Source organism: Oncorhynchus keta, chromosome 35, assembly GCF_023373465.1.
Source record: "Oncorhynchus keta strain PuntledgeMale-10-30-2019 chromosome 35, Oket_V2, whole genome shotgun sequence".
Taxonomy (NCBI): Eukaryota; Metazoa; Chordata; class Actinopteri; order Salmoniformes; family Salmonidae; genus Oncorhynchus; species Oncorhynchus keta.
Window position 1 is genome coordinate 59,995,827 of NC_068455.1, and position 20,837 is coordinate 60,016,663.

At 42.3% G+C, this 20,837-nt stretch overlaps 2 protein-coding genes across 3 annotated transcripts in view; one reads left to right on the forward strand and one right to left on the reverse strand.

Moving 5' to 3' along the window:
• Positions 1 to 268: 268 nt before the first annotated feature.
• Positions 269 to 6,014, reverse strand: LOC118368763 (cytosolic beta-glucosidase). 2 transcript variants are annotated; one of them, XM_035753140.2, is made up of 6 exons: positions 5,880 to 6,014; positions 5,522 to 5,633; positions 3,313 to 3,540; positions 2,220 to 3,022; positions 1,118 to 1,241; positions 269 to 715 (listed from the first exon to the last, which is right to left on the reverse strand). In XM_035753140.2, the coding sequence occupies exons 2-6, from the start codon at positions 5,574 to 5,576 to the stop codon at positions 507 to 509; spliced, it is 1,419 nt and encodes a 472-aa protein (XP_035609033.1). In that variant the 5' UTR covers positions 5,577 to 5,633; positions 5,880 to 6,014; the 3' UTR covers positions 269 to 506. The 2 variants fall into 2 exon arrangements, with proteins under 2 accessions (XP_035609033.1, XP_035609032.1); XM_035753139.2 differs by lacking the exon at positions 5,880 to 6,014 and having other exon boundaries at positions 5,522 to 5,873.
• Positions 6,015 to 13,342: 7,328 nt separating this feature from the next.
• Positions 13,343 to 20,837, forward strand: part of adgra3 (adhesion G protein-coupled receptor A3) — a 53,951-nt gene continuing 46,456 nt past the window's right edge. The window contains exon 1 of the mRNA XM_035753141.2: positions 13,343 to 14,508. Coding sequence (XP_035609034.1) covers positions 14,285 to 14,508 — 224 coding nt within the window. The 5' untranslated portion in view covers positions 13,343 to 14,284. The remainder of the gene's footprint in view (positions 14,509 to 20,837) is intronic.

Consider the following 20,837-nt stretch of genomic DNA (forward strand, 5'->3'; position numbering starts at 1 on the left):
ATGAGGGCTGTATAGGATTTTTTATTTGATTTTTTATCATCTGAGCAATACAGGGGCCTTGAGGGTTGAGATATGAGGTCACACACACCTCTGTAGACTTGTGCCCCTCACCAAGCCCTGCATTGGCCACAACAGCTTGGCCTGGCAACATAAACCCTTTGTACAATGGGAATTGGGCAGGATAGAATACATTTTCCATTCACTTGAATAAATGTAACACTCTTTGGCTGGGTCCTTGCAATTATATGCCAAAGTCAGGGGAAAAAAATCGGACAAAAATCACTTTATTGCGAAGGAAGCAGAATAAGCTTAGCACTGTTTAACAAAACATTTTCAGGGTTGACAGAGAAAAGTGGAGCTACAATCTGTTTCAGATGGGCTTCAATTCAAAATTGCCTGTAGGAACATTGCAATGGACCAAGCTTGGTTGCAGTCGATTAGAACAGAACATTGAGCAAAAAAAAAATAGCTGTTATTGGCTGATTAACACTGTGCCCATTGGCTGTTTAGATATTTACCATGGTCTGAGATCTGTACTTGGAAATTATGCCGGCATACTCCCTTCCAGAGCGGTACGCAGTCCGTGGTCGCTCTGGTCGAGAGAAGTCCACGTGGAACAGGCCAAAACGTACGCTGAACCCGTCGGCCCATTCAAAGTTATCCAGGAGAGACCAGGCGAAATAGCCTCGCACGTCAACACCATCCTCTCGGAGAGCTAGAACAAAGAGACAAACATACATGGTATTTGTTTTAAATACATATGATAGTGCGCATTAAGAGGTAATGTGAAAATACTTTGTTCACACATCACAAAAGGACAAGATCCCATTGTATTATGATTGCCATAAGTCACTCTCTTAACCTTCTCCATTGACCTGAAATTAGCTAAATTACTGTCACTAATTCAAAAGAACAGGTTCATCAACGAAGGATTCAAGTCACTCAGCCCACTGTAACTTAGTTTCTGGATGATGTATAAATACTACGATTTGATGTGAGAAGCAACCCCTCAGAGGTTTAAATAGTACAAGTAGCGACTGGAAGAAATTCACATTAAATAATGATAGATTCTCCATAATATACGGTAGCTTTATGGTGGCCACTTTCTGGTCTCTACCTGTGGCTATTTCCTGGATGATGTCATGGTAAAACCCACAACGCTGGACATCTTCCATGTCCACTGGCCCCACCTGGGAGAAGCCATTTTCTGTGATGTAGACCGCAGGGTTGTTGAATGTGTCCTGTCAAAGGAATTGGTTGCTATCATTGTCCAACAAAACACGAGTTCAATAATGACAGTCAAACAACAGAGTGGAAGGCTTTAAAGTACAGTGGTGTGTGTGTGTGTGTGTGTGTGTGTGTGTGTGTGTGTGTGTGTGTGTGTGTGTGTGTGTGTGTGTGTGTGTGTGTGTGTGTGTGTGTGTGTGTGTGTGTGTGTGTGTGTGTGTGTGTGTGTGTGTGTGTTCTGGCTTTTGTTGGTTTTGTTGCACAAATTTAAACTTTCAAATGGTACCACAAAGATGGTTGGAGGTCCACACATCAGAGAATGTTGACTTGAATGGGAATATGCTGTTTTTAATTATACTGTCAATCCTCTATAGGAAAATCAGAGAAATATAGATAATAGAATAGACATTAAGTTGACATTCAAAGGTGGGTGGACCGGTCATCTTTGTAGTATTAGAAGTTACATTTTCAATTAAATTTCAATGGTATACTAGCTAAATTGCATTCAAATCGATTTAACCCGGTGACAAACCACGACAGCAGGATATTTCTCATTCTCAAAAAAATGTTTTCCCCTGAAGCGATCAATGTGACACAATTCAGTGTGACACAATTCAATGTGACAACTGTAATGGCTCTTCAATCTGTTTACTGTGCAAAAAAACAATCAATTGCGAGCAACTATGTTAATGTTAAATGTTCTCCTCACTAAAGGTTTGGCTCAATTTGATTGGCTCAAGGCAGGGGATACAATCCATGAATTGAATAATCCTTAAATGTAAAATCATCAGAAAAAATTGTATTCTAAAACTTGATTTCATCCTTTGAATTGACTGCTTTCGAATGGAGCCGACCCTGTTCGGATACTTTAAAAATGTGTACTTTCCTTAGTGTAATCACTGATCTGACATGACGTGGATTGGTGGAAGTGGAACTTTTAAAAAGTTGTTTTATTTTTGTAAGTATTGGAACAGGACCCTGGTCCTCTTTACCTTAATGTACTTCAGCAGTTTCCTCAAGCCGTCAGGAACCACAGCCAGCCATGACACCCCACATACCGGCCAGGATGGGTCCACCACCCCCTCTGCATCCTGGTCACTCTTCAACCCCAACACCCCTGGACAACATTCCCCTGGCTTCACCCTCCGAGACGTGTAGTAATTCAACGCAAAAAAGTCAGCCGTGCCGAGAAGACTAGGCTCGTCTTTGGAGAACCTGGGCAGTCTAGAACCTTCTTGGTAACCCAGTTCTTTGCTTCTGACCTCAATACTAGACCTCATCACTTCTGGGTAGTCTCCAGTGACAAACAGGGGCCAGGCAAACCACCCTAGTGTAAAGGCCAGGTAGCGTTCGGTGGCGGCCGTGTCATCGGGACTGGCCGGGTCCAACGGTTCAGCCCAGTCGCTATTAATCGCTAAGGACACCGAGCCACCCTGTTTTGCCCTGTAGAGGACATTGTAGCTGTGCCAGGCCCTGGCGTGGCCACGTAGCATGTTGTGGCCCACCAGGTAGGCAGCCATCCCTGGTTCTTTTACCCCCGGGGCAAAGATGCCATCCTCGTGGCCCAGTTTAGCGCACACGTACGGCTCGTTCAACGTGATCCACAGTTTCACACGATCCCCGAACGATTCAAAGCAGAAGCGGGCGTAGCTGTCAAAGATGGCCGCAATCTCAGGTGATTTCCAACCTCCCTGGTCCTGGAGAGCTTGTGGCAGGTCAAAGTGGTACAGAGTAACCATGGGCAACACGTCACTAGCCACCAAATCATTGATCACTTTGTTGTAGTATCGCAAACCTGCAGGACAGAGACACATAGCTTAGTAGTAAATCATGGGTATCAAGGCTAAATTAGGCTTCAATCAGGGACGCTGCACTTCTAAGAGTAGCACACAACAAACTGTGGCAAAAGGCTCCAGACCCCTTGACAGAGTTTGTGGCACTGCATTGTTTACATAAACAAAAGCCAGGTCGTAACACAATAATGTATGATATTTCTTTTTTATCATATCATACGCATTCACCACAAATAAATACTGGAGGAATCTTATCGTAAGTAACCACGACACAGTCTCAGAGTACGGCTACCTTTTTGATTGACATGCCGTGTTATCCCCTCCGGTAGCAGGCGGGACCAGGACAGAGACAGGCGGTAGTGGGTCAGGCCTAGCTGACGGATACACCGGAGGTCCTCTTCCCAGAGCTCATAGCTGTTACAGGTGACATCTCCACTCTGGCCCTCGAACACTAGTCTGCCCCCCTCGTGACAGAACGTGTCCCAAATGCTCGGTCCCTTGTCATCCACATTCCAGCCTCCTGCAAAGTTCAATTCATAGCAGTACTGATCATCCATAACGCACTGTTTGAATATCAACAACAACACAATTCTAAAGAAAAATGTGCCTACAATTCCTAAAAACTATTGTACTGTATGTAGCCTATATACAGTGCATTTGGGAAGTATTCAGACCCCTTCACATTTTGTTACGTTACAGCCTTATTCTAAAATGTATTCATTGTTTTCCTCATCAATCTACACACAATACCCCATAATGACTAAGTGAAAACAGGCTTTTAGAAATGTTTGTAAAATGTACATAAAAATATATAAAAAAAATACCTTATTCACATTAGTATTTAGACTCTTTGCTATGAGACTCTACATTGAGCTCAGGTGCATCCTGTTTCCTATTGATCATCCTTGTCATGTTTCTACAACTTGATTGAAAATGCAATTAATTGGGCAGGATTTGGAAAGACACACACCTGTCTATACAAGGTCCCACAGTTGACAGTGCATGTCAGAGCAAAAACCAAGCCATGAGGTCAAAGGAATTGTCCGAAGAGCTCCAAGACAGGATTGTATCGAGGCACAGATCTGGGGAAGGGTACCAAAACATTTCTGCAGCATTGAAGGTCCCCAAGAACACAGTGGCCTCCATCATTCTTAAATGGAAGAAGATTGGAACCACCAAGACTCTTCCACGAGCTGGCCGCACGGCCAAACTGAACAATAGAGTGAGAAGGGCCTTGGTCATGGAGGTGAACAACAACCAGATGGTCACTCTGACAGAGCTCCAGGCCGTTTTGGTAGAGTGGCTAGATGGATGCCACTCCTCAGTAAAAGGCACATGACAGCCCACTTGGAGTTTGCCAAAAGGCATCTAATGGACTCTGACCATGAGAAAATTTTGGCCTGATTGCCATGCGTCACTTCTGGTGGAAACCAGGCACCACTCATCACCTGGCCAATACCCTCCCTACGGTGCAGTATAGTGGTGGCAGCATCATGCTGTGGGGATCTTTTTCAGCAGCAGGGACTGGGAGACTAGTCAGGATCGAGGGAAAGATGAACGGAGCAAAGTACAGAGAGATCCTTGATGAAAACCTGCTCTCGTTGTCCTGCGCTCGTTATCCTGTTGGAAGGTTCCGACGGGACAACGACACTAAGCACACAGCCAAGACAACGCAGGAGTGGCTTCTGGACAAACCTATGAATGTCCTTGAGTGGCCCAGCCACAGCCCGGACTTGAACCCGATCTAACAACGCTGGAGAGACCTGAAAATAGCTGTGCAGCAACGCTCCCTATCCAATCTGACAGAGTTTGAGAGGATACGCAGAGAAGAATGGGAGAAACTCCCTAAATACAAGTGTGCCAAGCTTGTAGCGTCATACCCAAGAAGACTCAAAGCTGTAATCGCTGCCAAAGTTGCTTCAACAAAGTACTGAGTAAAGAGTATGAATTTGTATTTTTTTATACATTTGCAAAGAAAATCTAAAAAACAGTTTTGATTTGTCATTATGGGGTGTTGTGTGTAGATTGATGAGGGGGAAAAAATATTTAATCCATTTTAGAATAAGGTTGTAATGTAACAAAATGTGGAAAAGGTGAAGGGGTCTGAATACTTTCTGAATGCACTGTCAATGGGCTACTGTAAGTCTATGGTTGCTCATTCTGTATATGTATATAGCTCATGCTGTCGTTAAATGTATACATAACTACATTAATGTTTCAACTATTAGGCTACTATCAATACATGATACGGTGGTTGAGAGAAACTCTTGAGTTAAAGTCCCCCTTTTGCATTAGAGATCCAACTGCAGCCTACCGGTAGACCTATAGGTTGCAAGTAGTTGTGTGTTGGTTAGCCTACTTCTCGCTCTAGGCCAGAGAAAGTCGTCTCGGGGACGCGCATTACCTTTCCTAATCAAATTACTGTATCTACACATGCACACACAAAAAAAAAACACTTGTACAGTTTGACTGCGGGCGCCAAACAAATTCCTATTACGTACCTTCGATTTGATATGCGGATGTAGCCGCGCCCCATGCAAAGTTAGTCGGGAACATGGTTTCAGAATCGTTCGTATGGATACAATTCCATTCAGGGCTGTTGGTTATATTTGCCTACATGTACAAAACATATATATAAAAAAAGACAACAGCCCTCTTGTTGTGAAATATTGTATTGTCAAGCAAGCTAGAGTTAGAATTAAAGGAGCTACATAGTCAATCTGTCCTCTGCATTGGCCGTGCAGCATTTACCGTAGCATTTATGCTACGTGGAACAGCGCTAAACTGTTGAGCAGTGCTATTGGGAAGGAAGTTTTCAAGGAAGTGAGTTTGTGTTTATATAGGATCTCCAGCCATTACCTACTATCAACCATCAATGTCGATGCGGAGCTATACGGAGCCCTCCGCATTGTTACAACATTTGTGAAGTGCACGGCGGTGCGGTACAAAAGTCATTTTGGTCTCACACCTGCCACACACCGCCTCCACCTATATTTAGAACAAAGCATAAATTGGCTTTTAGTTACGTAGACTCTGATGCGTTACATCACTAGGGCTTGTTCGCAAGCGTTGTTGTGAACTCGCGTTGCGCAAATTCTGTTTGTACGCTACATGAAGGGTGGAGTAAAAAAAAACATAGCTGGAAGATGAGGATCTATCTGTCTTCAGAAAGTATTCACACCCGTAGACCTTTTCCACACTTTATTGTTACAGCTTGAAATAAAAATTAAATTTAGATTTTGTGTCACTGGCCTACACACAATACAAGTTTATTTGTCACGTGCGCCGAAGACAACAGGTGTAGTAGACCTTACAGTGAAATGCTTACTTACAGGCTCTAACCAACAGTGCAAAAAAGGTACTAGGAGAACAATAGGTAAGTAAAGAAATAAAACAACAGTAAAAAGACAGTGAAAAATAACAGTAGCGAGGCTATATACAGTAGCGAGGCTATAACAGTAGGAAGGCTACATACAGGCACCGGTTAGTCAGGCTGATTGAGGTAGTATGTACATGTAGATATGGTTAAAGTGACTATGCATATATGATAAACAGAAAGTAGCAGTAGCGTAAAAGAGGGGTTGGACATTAGACATTTTTACTAATGAATAAAACATGAAAAGCTGAAATGTCTTGAATCAATAAGTATTCAACCCCATCTTTATGGCAAGCCTAAATAAATTCAGGAGTAAAAATGTGCTTAACAAGTCACAACACAAGTTGCATGGACTCACTCTGTGTGCAATAATAGTGTTAAACATCATTTTTGAATGACTACCTCATCTCTGTACACCACACATACAAGTATCTGTAAGGTCCCTCAGTCGACCAGTGAATTTCAAACACAGATTCAACCACAAAGACCAGGGAGGTTTTATAATGTCTCACAAAGAAGGGCACCTATTGGTAGATGGGTAAAAAAAAGCAGACACTGAATATCCCTTTGAGCATCGTGAAGTTATTAATCACACATTGCATGGTGTATCAATAACCCAGTAACTACAAAGATACAGGCTGTCCTTCCTAACTCAGTTGCCAGAGCAGAAGGGAACTGCTCAGGGATTTCACCACGAGGCCAATGGTGACTTTAAAACAGTTACAGAGTTTAATAGCTGTTGTCAAAGCTAAAATACCACCCCTGCAGGATTAACTGACTCAACTAGGCCCTGTCTACCCAATGGCAGTTCCGTTATCTCTTGCCCCTAATCCCCACAGATCTGATAGATGCCACTCTGCTTTACCACTGGGTTAGTGTACAGCTAGGGACTGTCCTTCAGACTCAACAGTAAGGGCCTTACGGTAGAGTGGGCTATCCCCAAAGTCGATTGCCTGTGCTCTTTCACCCTGCATCCCGGCAGGATCGTCCAGGCCAGAGCTTCAACACTATGAGAGGCTCCCTCCCGGGTTGGCTTAGCCCAGAATCTCCCCTCCTACGACTCCTACCAATGCACTCAAATCAAGTCAAATTGTATTTGTCACATGCACCGAATTCAACAGTGAAATGCTTCCTTACAAGCCCTTAACCAACAATGCAGTAAGAATTTTCCACCATAATTTGCAAATAAATTCATTAAAAATCCTATAATGTGATTTTCTGGATTTTTTTTCTCATTTTGTCTGTCATAGTTGAAGTGTACCTATGATGAGAATTACAGGCCTCTCTCATCTTTTTAAGTGGGAGAACTTGCACAATTGGTGGCTGACTAACTACTTTCTTGCCCCACTGTAAATGTAGGTAAAGTGGGGGGGGGTCAATGCAAATAGTCCTGTTGGCCACTTGGTTAGCTGATCAGGACTCTTATGGCTTGGGGGTAGAAGCTGTTAAGAAGCCTCTTGAACCTAGACTTGGCACTTCAGTACCGATTGTCGTACGGTACCAGAGAGAACAGGCTATGACTATGGTGGCTGGAGTCTTTGGCAATTTTTAGGGCCTTCCTCTGACACTGCCTGGTACAGAGGTCCTGGATGGCAGAACGCTTGGCCCCGGTCATGTACTGGGCCGTAAGCACTACCCTCTGTAGTGCCTTGCGATCAGAGGCCAAGCAGTTGCTATACCAGGCGGTGATGCAACCATGCTCTCGAGAGTGCAGCTGTAGAACTTTTTGATAATCTGAGGACCCATACCAAATCTTTTCAGTCTCCTGGGGGGGATAGGTCTTGTCGTGCCGTCTTTAAGACTGTCTTGGTGTGTTTGGTGTGTTTGGACCATGATAGTTCATTGGCTCTCAACCTGTTCCACTACAGCCCGTCGATGTGAATGGGGGTGTGTTCGGCCCTCCTTTTCCTTAAGTTCACGATTATCTCCTTTGTCTTGATCACATTGAGGGAGAGGTTGTTATCCGGTCTCTGACCTCCTCCCTATAGGCTGTCTCATCGTTGTCAGTGATCAGGCCTGCCACTGTTGTGTCGTCAGCAAACTTAATGATGGTGTTGGTGTCGGACATGGGTTAACAGGGAGTACAGGAGGGGACTGAGCATGCACCCCTGAGGGGCCCCCGTGTTGGGGATCAGCATGGCAGATGTATTGTTACCTACCCTTACCACCTGGGGGCGGCCTTTCAGGAAGTCTAGGATCGAGTTACAGAGGGAGGTGTTTCGTCCCAGGGTTTTTAGCTTAGTGATGAGCTTTGAGGGCACTATGCTGTTGAACGCTGAGGCATTAGTCAATGAATAGCATTCTCACATAGGTTTTCCTTTTGTCCAGGTGGGAAAGGGCAGTGTGGAGTGCAGTAGAGATTGCGTAATCTTTGGATCTGTTGGGGGGTATGCAAATTGCAGTGTTTCTACGATTTCTGCGATAATGGTGTTGTTGTGAACCATGACCAGCCTTTCAAAGCACTTCATGGCTACAGACGTGAGTATTATGGGTCGGTAGTCATTTAGGCAGGTTACCTTGGTGTTCTTGGGCACAGGGACTATGGTGGTCTGCTTGAAACATGTAGGTATTACCGACTCGATCAGGGACAGGTTGAAAATGTCAGTGAACATACTTTAAACATTTTGTATGCAACCTTTATTTAACTAGGCAAGTCAGTGAAGATCAAATTCATATTTACAATGACAGCCTACCCAAGCCAAAACTTAACCGGGATGGAGCTGGGCTAGTTGTGCGCCACCCTATGGGACTCCCAATCACGGCCGGTTGTGATAGAGCCCAGGATCAAACCAGGGCCTGTAGTGGCACCTCTAGCACTGAGATGCAGTGCCTTAGACCGCTGCACCACTCGGGAGCCCCACTTTCCAGTTGGTCAGCGTATGCTCGGAGTACATGTCCTGGTAATCCGTCTGGTCCTGCGGCCTTGTGAATGTTGACCTATTTAAAGGTCTTACTCACATCGGCTATGGAGAGTGTGTTCACACAGTCGTCTGGAACAACTGGTGCTCTCATGCATGCTTCAGTGTTGCTTGCCTCAAAGCGCACATAGAAGTCATTTAGCTCGTCTGGTAGGCTTGTGTCACTGGGCAGCTCACGGCTGTGCTTCTCATTGTAGTCCTTAATAGTTTGAAGCCCTGCCACATCCGATGGGCGTCGGAGCCAGTGTTGTAGGATTCAATCTTAGTCCTGTATTGACGCTTTGCCTGTTTGATGGTTTGTCGGAGGGCATAGCGGGATTTCTTATAAGTGTCTGGGTTAGTGTCCCACTCCATGAAAGCGGCAGATCTACCCTTTAGCTCAGTGGGGATGTTGCCTGTAATCCATGGCTTCTGGTTGGGGTATGTACTTACGGTCACTTTGTCATTTAACATATTTAACCTTTAATCATTTATTTATCAAATTCCAGTCCCAGTTCATTTATTTGACTTATTTTTCGTATTTTCCTTAGTCAACGTCAATTCTCTCTCAATGTTCATTCTTCTTTGTGCTCTGGGTGTGGGTGTGAAAGGGAATCTTCTTCATAAGTGTGTACATGTGTGTACGCAAATGTGTCTCTAAAATGTCACAGAGAACTGGGCCTTGGCCTAGAGATTTTTAGGATAAAAAGAAACAGAATAGAGCTTAGCACAGACAAAATCCTAGAAGAAAACCTGGTTCATCTTGCTTTACAACAGACACTGGGAGAGAGAAATTCATCTTTCAGCAGGACAATAACCTAAAATACAAGGCCAAATATACATTGGAGTTTCTTACCAAGATGACAGTGAATGTTCCTGAGTGGCCTGGTTACAGTTTTGACTTAAATCGGCTTGAAAATCTAGGGCAAGACTTGAAAATTGCTGTCTAGCAATGATCAACAACCAACTTGACAGAGCTTGAAGAATTTGAAAAGCAATCATGTGTAAATATTGTACAATCCAGGTGTGCAAAGCTCTTAGAGTCTTACAGAGAAAGACTTGAAGCTGTAATCACTGCCAAAAGTGATTCTAACATTCATGGGGTGTGAATAATTATAAGAATTTGATATTTCAGGATTTTATTTTCGATCAATTTGGAAACATTTCTAAAAACATGTTTTTGCTTTGTCATTATGAGGTATTGTGTGTAGATGTGTGAGAAAAAATAATCTATTTAATCCATTTGAATTAAGGCTGTAACTCAACAAAATGTGGAGTAAATCAAGGGGTATGAATACTTCCTGAAGGCACTCTATTTATCTGTGAATCCGTGCATTGCTCATTAATCACTTGTTACCTGTCCTGTACACTGGCAGAATTTATTTTAAATATATATATACATATATCCATAAATGCATTAGTTATAGGCTACCTCACAACAGTAGTTCCAGGAGTCCATTGATTAAAAAAATTACCCAGAGAGTGAGATGACTTCCTGAATCATTCATGATCAGGCATGTGACTAATCCTCTGTCCTCTATAGGGATAGCACAATCTAGTAATCAAATTACCAGGCATTGCATACTATCCATAACAGACATCCTTTGGACCATAGTGACAATTTGCATAGTTTATGGGTGATATAATAGGAGTAAGTCCTGCATCTGGACAAATAGATAAATTACAGTCATTTTACATGACTCATATTACATTATTTCATATAATTGTCTTATGTTACCTTATTTTGGTCTCTTGGTAGTAAAGGCCACCACCTCATCAATATGTTTAATTGTGTCATCCTGAAGCACTCCTTGCTTTATCTCCAGGAAAATCTGTTACTACAATAGCTTTTTTTGTGTGTTTTTTTATTTTTTTTTACTACAATAGCTGTCGTCTGTATGTTTGCAGGCAGCCTTCTTTCAGTGGATGTCAAAGTCCTATGTGAGCCTGAAAACAAACAAGACTAATGGAAGTAAAAGCTGCGTAGCCCAGGGGTATGGGGTTTCCTGAGATAATTGGGTTACTTTGTCTGCCTGTCTTTCTGTCTCTGTATGTCTCTCTGTCTCTCTTTCTCTGTCTGTCTGTCCATCTGTCCATCTGTCGCTCTTCTAAAACCAAGATGCTCAATTTACCCCATCATAGAAAATATGAGTGAAGACATGTTGGCTCTGCATGAGTGTTAGACAAGGGTATTGTAGTATTGCACATGTGAATTCTTATATTGTGTTTTCCTCTCTGACTGACTCTGGCTTTCCATGGCTATTGCCCATTGAAAAGCTAGTCTGAACATGTTTGAGAAGCTTTGTGTGAAGGAACACAGAAAGAGAGGAGATACAATGCTGGATGAACTAAAAGAGAGAGGGAGTGCACCGCAAAGACCTGCTTTTATTACATTTGAAAAGGAAAGCATTGTTTAATTGTCTTGGCTGCATTGTTATTATGGTAGACGTGTAGGTAGACGGGTAGTCATGCTATTATAACACTATTAACAACAATTAAGTATTGTTATGTTGTTACATACCATTTTAAAAATTGCATTTGATTCCACAAATTAAATTGCTATGTAACAACAATGTTGTTACTGTAGTTATTGCAGTATTACTACGCATATAGCACCAAGAGTATGTAAAGTGTTACCAGATTATGTTTACCCAAGGATGAGAAAGGATTTAAATAGGCTACATTTCCAAATCAACACCCACCCATAGCATCACTACTCTGGACGGTTCTGACCTAGAATATGTGGACAACTACAAATACCTAGGTGTCTGGCTAGACTGTAAACTCGCCTTCGAGACTCACATCTCCAATCCAAAATTACATCTAGAATCGGCTTCCTCTTTCGCAACAACGCCTTCTTCACTCATGTCGCCAAACATACCCTCGTAAAACTGACTATCCTACCGATCCTTGACTTTGGCGATATGATTTACAAAATAGCCCCCAACACTCTACTCAGCAAACTGGATGCAGTCTATCACAGTGCCATTCGTTTCGTCACCAAAGCCCCATAAACTACCCACCACTGCGACCTGTATGCTCTCGTTGGCTGGCCCTCGCTACATATCCGTCGCCAAACCCACTGGCTCCAGGTCATCTATAAGTCTTTGCTAGGTAAAGCCCTTCCTTATCTCAGCTCACTGGTCACCATAGCAACACCCAGCCGTAGCAAGCACTCCAGCTCCATATTGCACTGGTCACCCCCAAAGCCAACACTTCATTTGGCCGCCTTTCCTTCCAGTTCTCTGCTGCCAATGACTGGAACGAATTGCAAAAATCTCTGAAGCTGGAGTCATATCTCCCTCTCTAACTTTAAGCATCAACTGTCAGAGCAGCTTACCAATCACTGTACCTGTACACAGCCAATCTGTAAATAGCCCACCCGACTACCTCATCCCCATAGTATTACTTACCCTCTTGCTCATTTGCACCCCAGTATCTCTACTTGCACATCATCATCTGCACATCTATCACTCCAGTTTTAATGCTAAATTGTAATTATTTTAATCTCTAGGGCCTATTTATAGCCTACCTCCCTACTCTTCTACATTTGCACACACTGTACATAGGTTTTTCTATTTTTTTTATTTTGTGTTATTGACTGTAACTCTGTGTTGTTTTTTTTGTCGTACTGCTTTGCTATATCTTGGCCAGGTCGCAGTTGTAAATGAGAATTTTTCTCAACTGGCCTACCTGGTTGAATAAAGGTTTAATAAAAGTTTTTTTTATCTGTCTATCAAGGAGAGGGGCAATACATGTTAATAACTGACATTCCCCGTTTTGTGATGTAGCCTAAAGCTTGACAACATTACATTATTTTCTAGGAATATTCAAGAACATATATTTGTTAGTCGGGAATGCTCAAAAGTTCAAGGACCAATACTGGATATTTTTCATAGTCAAAGTGGCTAGGCATATCTATCTTCCATTAAATGAAAGAAAATAGGGTTGTTTTCTCTGTAACTGATGGGGTGCACAATTTTGTTTATTGTGTTTCATCTTTTTCTTCACCTGCACGTAAAATGTAAACCTGAGCAGCAGCTAGAATGGGAGACAAGAGACAGTCTAGTCTGTGTTGCCTGTAGAGTGACGTCAGTGGCTGTAAACGCATGCAACATGGAGCCCGGGTCAAGACTGTGGGAGAAGAGTTCTCAACGGAAATGAAGCCAATGAGTACTTTCAAAGAGAGAGACGAGGACCGCAATTATGGATATCTATTTAAACTTGGGAGAATTTCTACACGTTACTGACTAACTCGAGTGGGAATATGTTTCTTTCGTTCGTTTTTTTTAGGAGTGCTATGATTTCCCTTTGCTCCAACAACTGGACTCGATGGACGCCTAAAGTGAAAAGTTGCTTACAGATGTTTTAGTTAGTTGTAAGGCTATTTAAATGTGTGGCAGTCTACGTCTCTCGGGATCAGTTATCTTAGGGAGAACGTTTTTAAAGTTTAGGCGTGATCAGATTTCATTAAGTTAGTGTGTTATCTTTGGATGACTGCAGCTGTCTCTTGGTGGAGTAGGCACAATTCTCACTTGGATCCGCGCTATTGGCGACAAAAGAAAACATTTTCTCAATCGTTGAAGTCAAATTGTGTAGCCTAGAAAAATCGGTACAATTACAAAATATATTTTTTTTCTTTTACGGAAGGCAGCAAAGACCCGATAAATACATTTATTTATAAAACGTGTATTTTGGCAAACAAAGGATGTATAGACCCTCTCGGAGTAATTGACGCAGAACACAAATCGAAACCGTTGCAAAAAATGGAGGGGGAAATCCACATTATGGTGGACAAGATGTTTGCAACATGATTGAAGCTCAGAATATTCTGAAGGACGTTTTGGCTTACCGTTTGAACAGTAGCCTATTTGTGCCAGGCCATTTCATAGTACGACCACAAATCCCTGCCTTCCACGCTACTTGATATTAATATATACTTTTCTCTACCTACGCTTCAGTAGCCTGATTTATCTTACATATAATTTAAAATGAGGGTAAACGCGGTGGATTTGTTGCAATTGTTACTTGTTTTGCTACTCGGTGGCGATGGATCTGCGCTATCATCTGATTGTAAATCATATGATGAACGTTCAAAAAGCGCAGGGAAAAGCACACAGTCGGTGGCCACGGCGGATAGGAAAGTGGTCTGCAGCAATATGGAACTCCATCAGGTGTTACCCCCGGACTCCTTCCCCAACAGAACAGTCACGTTGTAAGTATAAATCGCATCAACAGAATAATTATGCTGTCCCCTTGTTTGGAACAGCTTGGGCACACAGAAATAACCAAACCGCCAAACGTGTGTCTTGTTTGTTACCGGCACTTTATTCTTTCTGTTGAGGCCAACTACTATTCAACTTTCAGGCCAACACAACTGGCATAACATACCGGTAGTTGTTTTTTGTTACAACTATTGCTTAGCGAGGGTTGTTGTGGGACCAACTTAGATTCTGCAGAATCCCAACTGCAGAATTCTTCAATTAGCTAATAGCCAGCTATATCTTGTTAGTTTTACACTAACCTCGTTTGGGAATGTTTAGGTTAATCACTAAGTTCTGCTGATGAATTCACCTACAGACAAACACATACTGTACATTACAGCTCAAATAAAATGACCCTGTCCTAACTAAATTGTGTTTATTATGGATCCCCATTAGCTGCTGCCAAGGCAGCAGATGCTCTTCCTGGGGTCCAGCAAAATTAAGGCAGTTTATACAGTTTAAAAAACATTACAATACATTCACAGGTTTAACAGCACACTGTGTGCCCTCAGGCCCCTACTCCACCACTACCACATATATATATATGCCATTTAGCAGACGCTTTTATCCAAAGCGACTTACAGTCATGTGTGCATACATTCTACGTATGGGTGGTCCCGGGAATCGAACCCACTACCCTGGCGTTACAAGCGCTATGCTCTACCAACTGAGCTACAGAAGGACCATATATCTACAGTACTAAATAAATCTGTGTGTGTAGTGCGTATGTTATAGTGTGGGTGTATACATGTGCCTATGTTTGTGTTGCTTCACAGTCCCCGCTGTTCCATAAGGTGTTTTTTTTTGTAAATCTAATTTTACTGCTTGCATCAGTTATTTGATGTGGAATAGAGTTCCATGTAGCCATGGCTCTATGTAGTACTGTGCACCTCCCATAGTCTGTTCTGAACTTGGGGACTGTGAAGAGACCTCTTGTGGCATGTCTTGTGGGGTATGCAATGGTGTCCGAGCTGTGTACCAATAATTCAAAAAGACAGCTAGGTGCATTCAACATCCCTCTCATAAATACAAGTAGTGATGAAGACAATCTCTAAGTCCCTTTTTGTGGCACCTGACGATATGACTGAACAGTAGTCAAGGTGCGATTTTTATCTAACGGGTGGCATCCATAAGTCTAAATATTTCTGTCATAATTACGTATAATTCTGGCAAATTAGTTCGCAACGAGCCAGGTGGCCCAAACTGTTGCATATACCCTGACTCTGCATGCAATGAACGAAAGAGAAGTGACACAATTTCAACTGGCTAATATTGCCTGCTAACCTGGATTTCTTTTAGCTAAATATGCAGGTTTAAAAATATATACTTCTGTGTATTGATTTTAAGAAAGGCATTGATGTTTATGGTTGGGTACAGTCGTGCAACGATTGTGCTTTTTTCGCAAATGCGCTTTTGTTAAATCATCCCCCGTTTGGCGAAGTTGGCTGTCTTTGTTAGGAAGAAATAGTCTTCACACAGTTTGCACAGTCTTCACTCATTTCACACAGTTTGTTTTTAACTGACTTACCTAGTTAAAAAGAGGTTACAACAAACAGCCAAATCGGTGTTCAAAAATACAGATTTCCGATTGTTCTGAAAACTTGAAATCGGCTCTAATTAATTGGCCATTCCGATTAATCGGTCAACCTCTATTGTTGATAGTGTTGTTAAGAAGGCAGAGCAGCGCTTTATTGTGGACATACTTCTCCCCATCTTAGCTACTGTTGTATCAACATGTTTTGACCATGACAGTTTACAATCCAGGGTTACTCCAAGCAGTTTAGTCGTCTCTACTTGCTCAATTTCCACATTTATTTATTGCTTGTGTCAAGGATACAGAGGTCCCTATTTCACCTCCACGTCCATCCCTCGTTAGCTGCTTAACAATAGTAGTATCCTTTCTAACAGATAGTCCTGTATGATGGAAATGTCAGTGACCAGAATACAGTTTAAAATGGTAAATGCAGTGTATAATTGTATGGCATCCCAAGGGTATTTATATAGGCTAAGCAGACACGTATACTGAGATTGTTGAACACATCTAGTGTGTGGTTGGTAATAATTTTCATTGCCACAACACAGCTATTTGTGTAATGCAACCACACTGTGTACCATTAAACCACCACAGCATATTGCACATGCAGTTACCCCGATGGAGAGAAGACTAAAGTGTTTTGGAGTCTACACCAGCCAAGAGCATCAGTTCATTATACTAGTACTCTACAGTAATACCTAATTTCATTGGCCCAAGAGATGGAAAAGGCATTTTTTGTGACTTGGTTGATGAAAGGTTGAGCCTTTGCCTAATTTGATCTATGTGTTGTTGGGTGCCTTTTTTTGTTTGGTGCTAAATTAATGACAAACCACGTGATGGGATGTCTTTTCAAGAGGCTACGTCAAGCATGTATCAAAAGCCTCATTGGTGCAGTTGTCTCTCTTCTAGTGGCCACTTCCAGTCCCTCTTCCAAAAATAGGAGGCAAGAATGCAAGGAATTAGGCTTAGTGATTGTACGTGGGCCTCTAGAACTTTAAAACAGAGGATGTAGGTGTGGATTGATGTGGGTGTTGCTTTTTCTTCATTTTTAAGTTCTTCCAAAGAAACTTGTAGTTCCTCAAGGATTATTTTTCTACTCTGACTAGGCGTGATGTTGGTTAAGTCAGTGATTGATTGAGATGTTATTACCCCCGTCATGGTATGCAATCTTTCTTTTTTCCTTCCTTACAATTCCTTACATCTCAACTGCTTGGATGGCCATCATTTTGTTCTGCCCGACAGTGATTGATTGGGAGTGGAAACATATTCCTGTCTTGAGCATTGAACCAAGCTCCATGATTCAAGGTCTGAGAGTTGGTCACTGCAGAACAAGAGCGCTAATTAGATTGCACACATTGCAAAGTTCTCAGGCATTCCTATGGGTTTCCCACTAAACTTCCCCATGGGTCTCTTAAAGTTTTTTTGTCAAGGTTTCTGTCAAATAGACTCACTGCAACTCTGTCCAGATGAAAGTGACTGCTTTCCATGAAACCTCGCTCTCTTTTTGGCTGCTACATTTTGGGGCTCGTTTACGACCTCTCTGTGCCCTGTCAGAGGGGTTAACAGCGGTCTGGACACTGGGCCTGGACTGACCTGATCCCAGCTGCTCCACCCGACCTTCCCTGACCCTGAAAATCAATCACTTCCCCCTGCCTGGACACTGTAGATCCCAGTCATGCCCTATTACCTCTCACTTTTGTTCTGTGTGGCCAAGAAGTTCACCCTGCCTTCTGGCCCCAAAAGCTAAAGTTGGGAGGAGAGAAAGTGCAAAAAAACTAAATTGATAGTGTTAGGAAATTTGGATAGCTCTTTCGGTTTATCTTAAAAAATGGACTGCCAATTAGATAGTTCTTAACTTCTGGTTAAGCACACCACATACATGGATTGTTTTGTGGGCATTTCATCTTTAAGTCCGTGGTATGCAAAAGTTACAACGTTTCCCCAGTGAAGTTTCTATGTCAAGATGACCTCTGTCAGACCCACCATTGTGGGTAAATAAACCTTTCTATCTGGTTTAGTTTGGATTACCACGCCATTATCTCAGGGAATGGCTTATCTAGAGCTACCTCTGACTTGTGCAGATAATGGATGTTTCTGGACAGAGTTCACACAATTGTATCCAGCCTTAACCACTGGTCTAGGGTCTGTGAAACCACCATAACATGTTCTAAATGTGTTGAATTGGTGCATCATTATCAGTCCCTTTCCAGACTTGTTTTTGGGAGATTTGAAATGGTCTATTGACAGACTTGCTTGTCAGTAAATTAAAGACATGGTCCGATGCAGTGATTCATGTTGGGTGTAATTAGAGACCCATTAATCATACCTTTTTGACACACATACTTCCTGTTTCCTGTCTGGAGGGATCATCTGACCTTTAGCCAAACTGAGCAGCTCATAGGTAAAGCTACAATATGTAACTTTTTGGGTAAACTGACTAAATTCACATATAAATGTGAGTTATAGGTCTCGCATTCTCAATGAGAGCAAATCTAAGAAGCAGTAGATCTATTCTATGTGCAATATGTCTACGCTTCCCGCTCTGAAGTTCCGATTTTTGCTTCTTTTTTTTGTACACTAGCATCAAACAGCTGAAAATACAATATTTTTGGTTATAGAAAACATATTTCACAGCGGTTTAGATGGTACAATGATACGCTATCCAGACTGCTTGTTTTGTCACATAAATTGAAATAAGATAGCCTTCAAAAAAAAATTTGTTTTGCAACCAGGAAATGGCGTCGTGATTTCTGCATATTGCAGCTTTAAAGCGAATAACAAAGACAAGTTTAAAACTTTCTTGAATCATCAACAAAATTCATCTAGACATTTTAGTCAGAGTAACTGAGGACTATGATTTAGAAAAATGTTAGTTGGACATTGTTTGTAATCAAAATGGCTGGATAACTTTGATTGGTTTAAAAGTCAAACTCATTAGGCTCATAGGGAAAGTATTTGGGGACCCTGTGAGTTCAGGCTGCTGAATGCCTCTGTGGAGAAAGGATGAGTGCTGCATTCCCAGCATTTGGACTCTCCAACCGATACTGCATGCCAAAGGAATCTGAGAGAAATGACACAAACGCATCGACACAACCAGCTTGTTCTCTTGTCAGAAAAGTTTTTTTGTAAAATGAGGCCTCGTGCTAGCATAACCTTTGCTCCTTCCGCACAGTGTGATAATTTCAGGTGTGTCGTTTGAAGAGTATATGTGCAACTGCATGTGTGTGAGGCTGTTCCTGTTCATGTTTTACCCTACATTAGAACAGCCCCTCTTGGATCCTTCCCAGCAATCACCTGGGCATGACTATGCGGCCCAGAGCACACCTGGAGTCCACCGAAGAGTGTGGAACTGATGTCAGCACGAGGCAGGGATTTCCACCCCACTGCAGGAAAAGCAAGTGCAGTTTGACGACACAGTTAGGAGCAGTAAACACAAGGTTCACAGCAGCAGGGAATCATGGGGGATGGCCTGGTATGCATCCAGTTTCCTGAATACTTAACCTGCAGTGAATGCCAGTGGACCATGTTTTTAGAATGGAGTAGCTAACTCCATAATAGATTGACTTGAAACTTGCGGTAAAAATACATTTACATTTTACAAAACGTTTTAAATGCATGACAAAGACGAGTCATTTACAAGCCTACGTTCTCTCACCACTATATTTGACATCATTGTTTACGTTATGAGTGAGCTGAATTTAGTTGTGGCATCTGAAGGTAGAATCCTCTCTGTTGTTCTCTTGATTTGTTTCGCTGCTCCTACATGAAAAGGGGAGGTAGGCAGGATGGCGGCCTTTTGAAGTGCTTGTGTCACTAGTACCCAAGAGTACGCTGTCACGCATGTCCGGTGGCTAGAAAGGTTTGTTTTGCTTTTCAGGCATGCGTTTGGGTTAACGCAACGCCCCCTGTGTTTTTCATTGCTGTTGTCTGATGTTTGGAGAGGAGAACCAAATCCCGAAGGCGAGGCAATGACTGGCGGCTGAGTGTTCACATCCAGGCGGCTCACAGTCTCTCCTTGCACACTCAGACCGGTTGAGCATTTGGTTTGCCAGACCATACTTGGGCCTCAAGTTCAAAGGCTAGGCTATTCATTTTGGGCTTGGTCTTATGTGCACCTGAATTTCTGTACAAGGATCTGGGCCTTCTTGTTTGTCTATCTGAAAGGCTCCAGTTCTTGGTTTCTATTCAGTTGTCTGTTAGCCCTGTATTTTGCATATGCAGTTTGGGCTGCCTAGCTCGTTGCGAACTAATTTGCCAGAATTGTACATAATTATGACATAACATTGAAGGTTGTGCAATGTAACAGAAATATTTAGACTTTGGGTTGCCACCTGTTAGATAAAATACGTAACGGTTCTGTATTTCACTGAAAGAATGCATGTTTTGTTTTCTAAATGATAGTTTCCGGATTTGACAATATTAAGGACCTAAGGCTCATATTTCTGTGTTAATAATATTAAGTCTGATTTGATAGAGCAGTCTGACTGAGCGGTGGTAGGCGGCAGCAGGCTCGTAAGCATTCATTCAAACTTTACTGCATTTGCCAGCAGCTTTTAGCAATGCTTGATTCAAGCCTATCAACTCCTGAGATTAGGCCGGCAATACTAACGTGCCTATTAGAACATCCAATAGTCAAAGATATGTGAAATACAAATGGTATAGAGAGGAATAGCCGACGCGTCATAATTCCTAACTACAATCTAAAACCTCTTAACTGGGAAAATTGAAGAACAGGGGATATTGAAC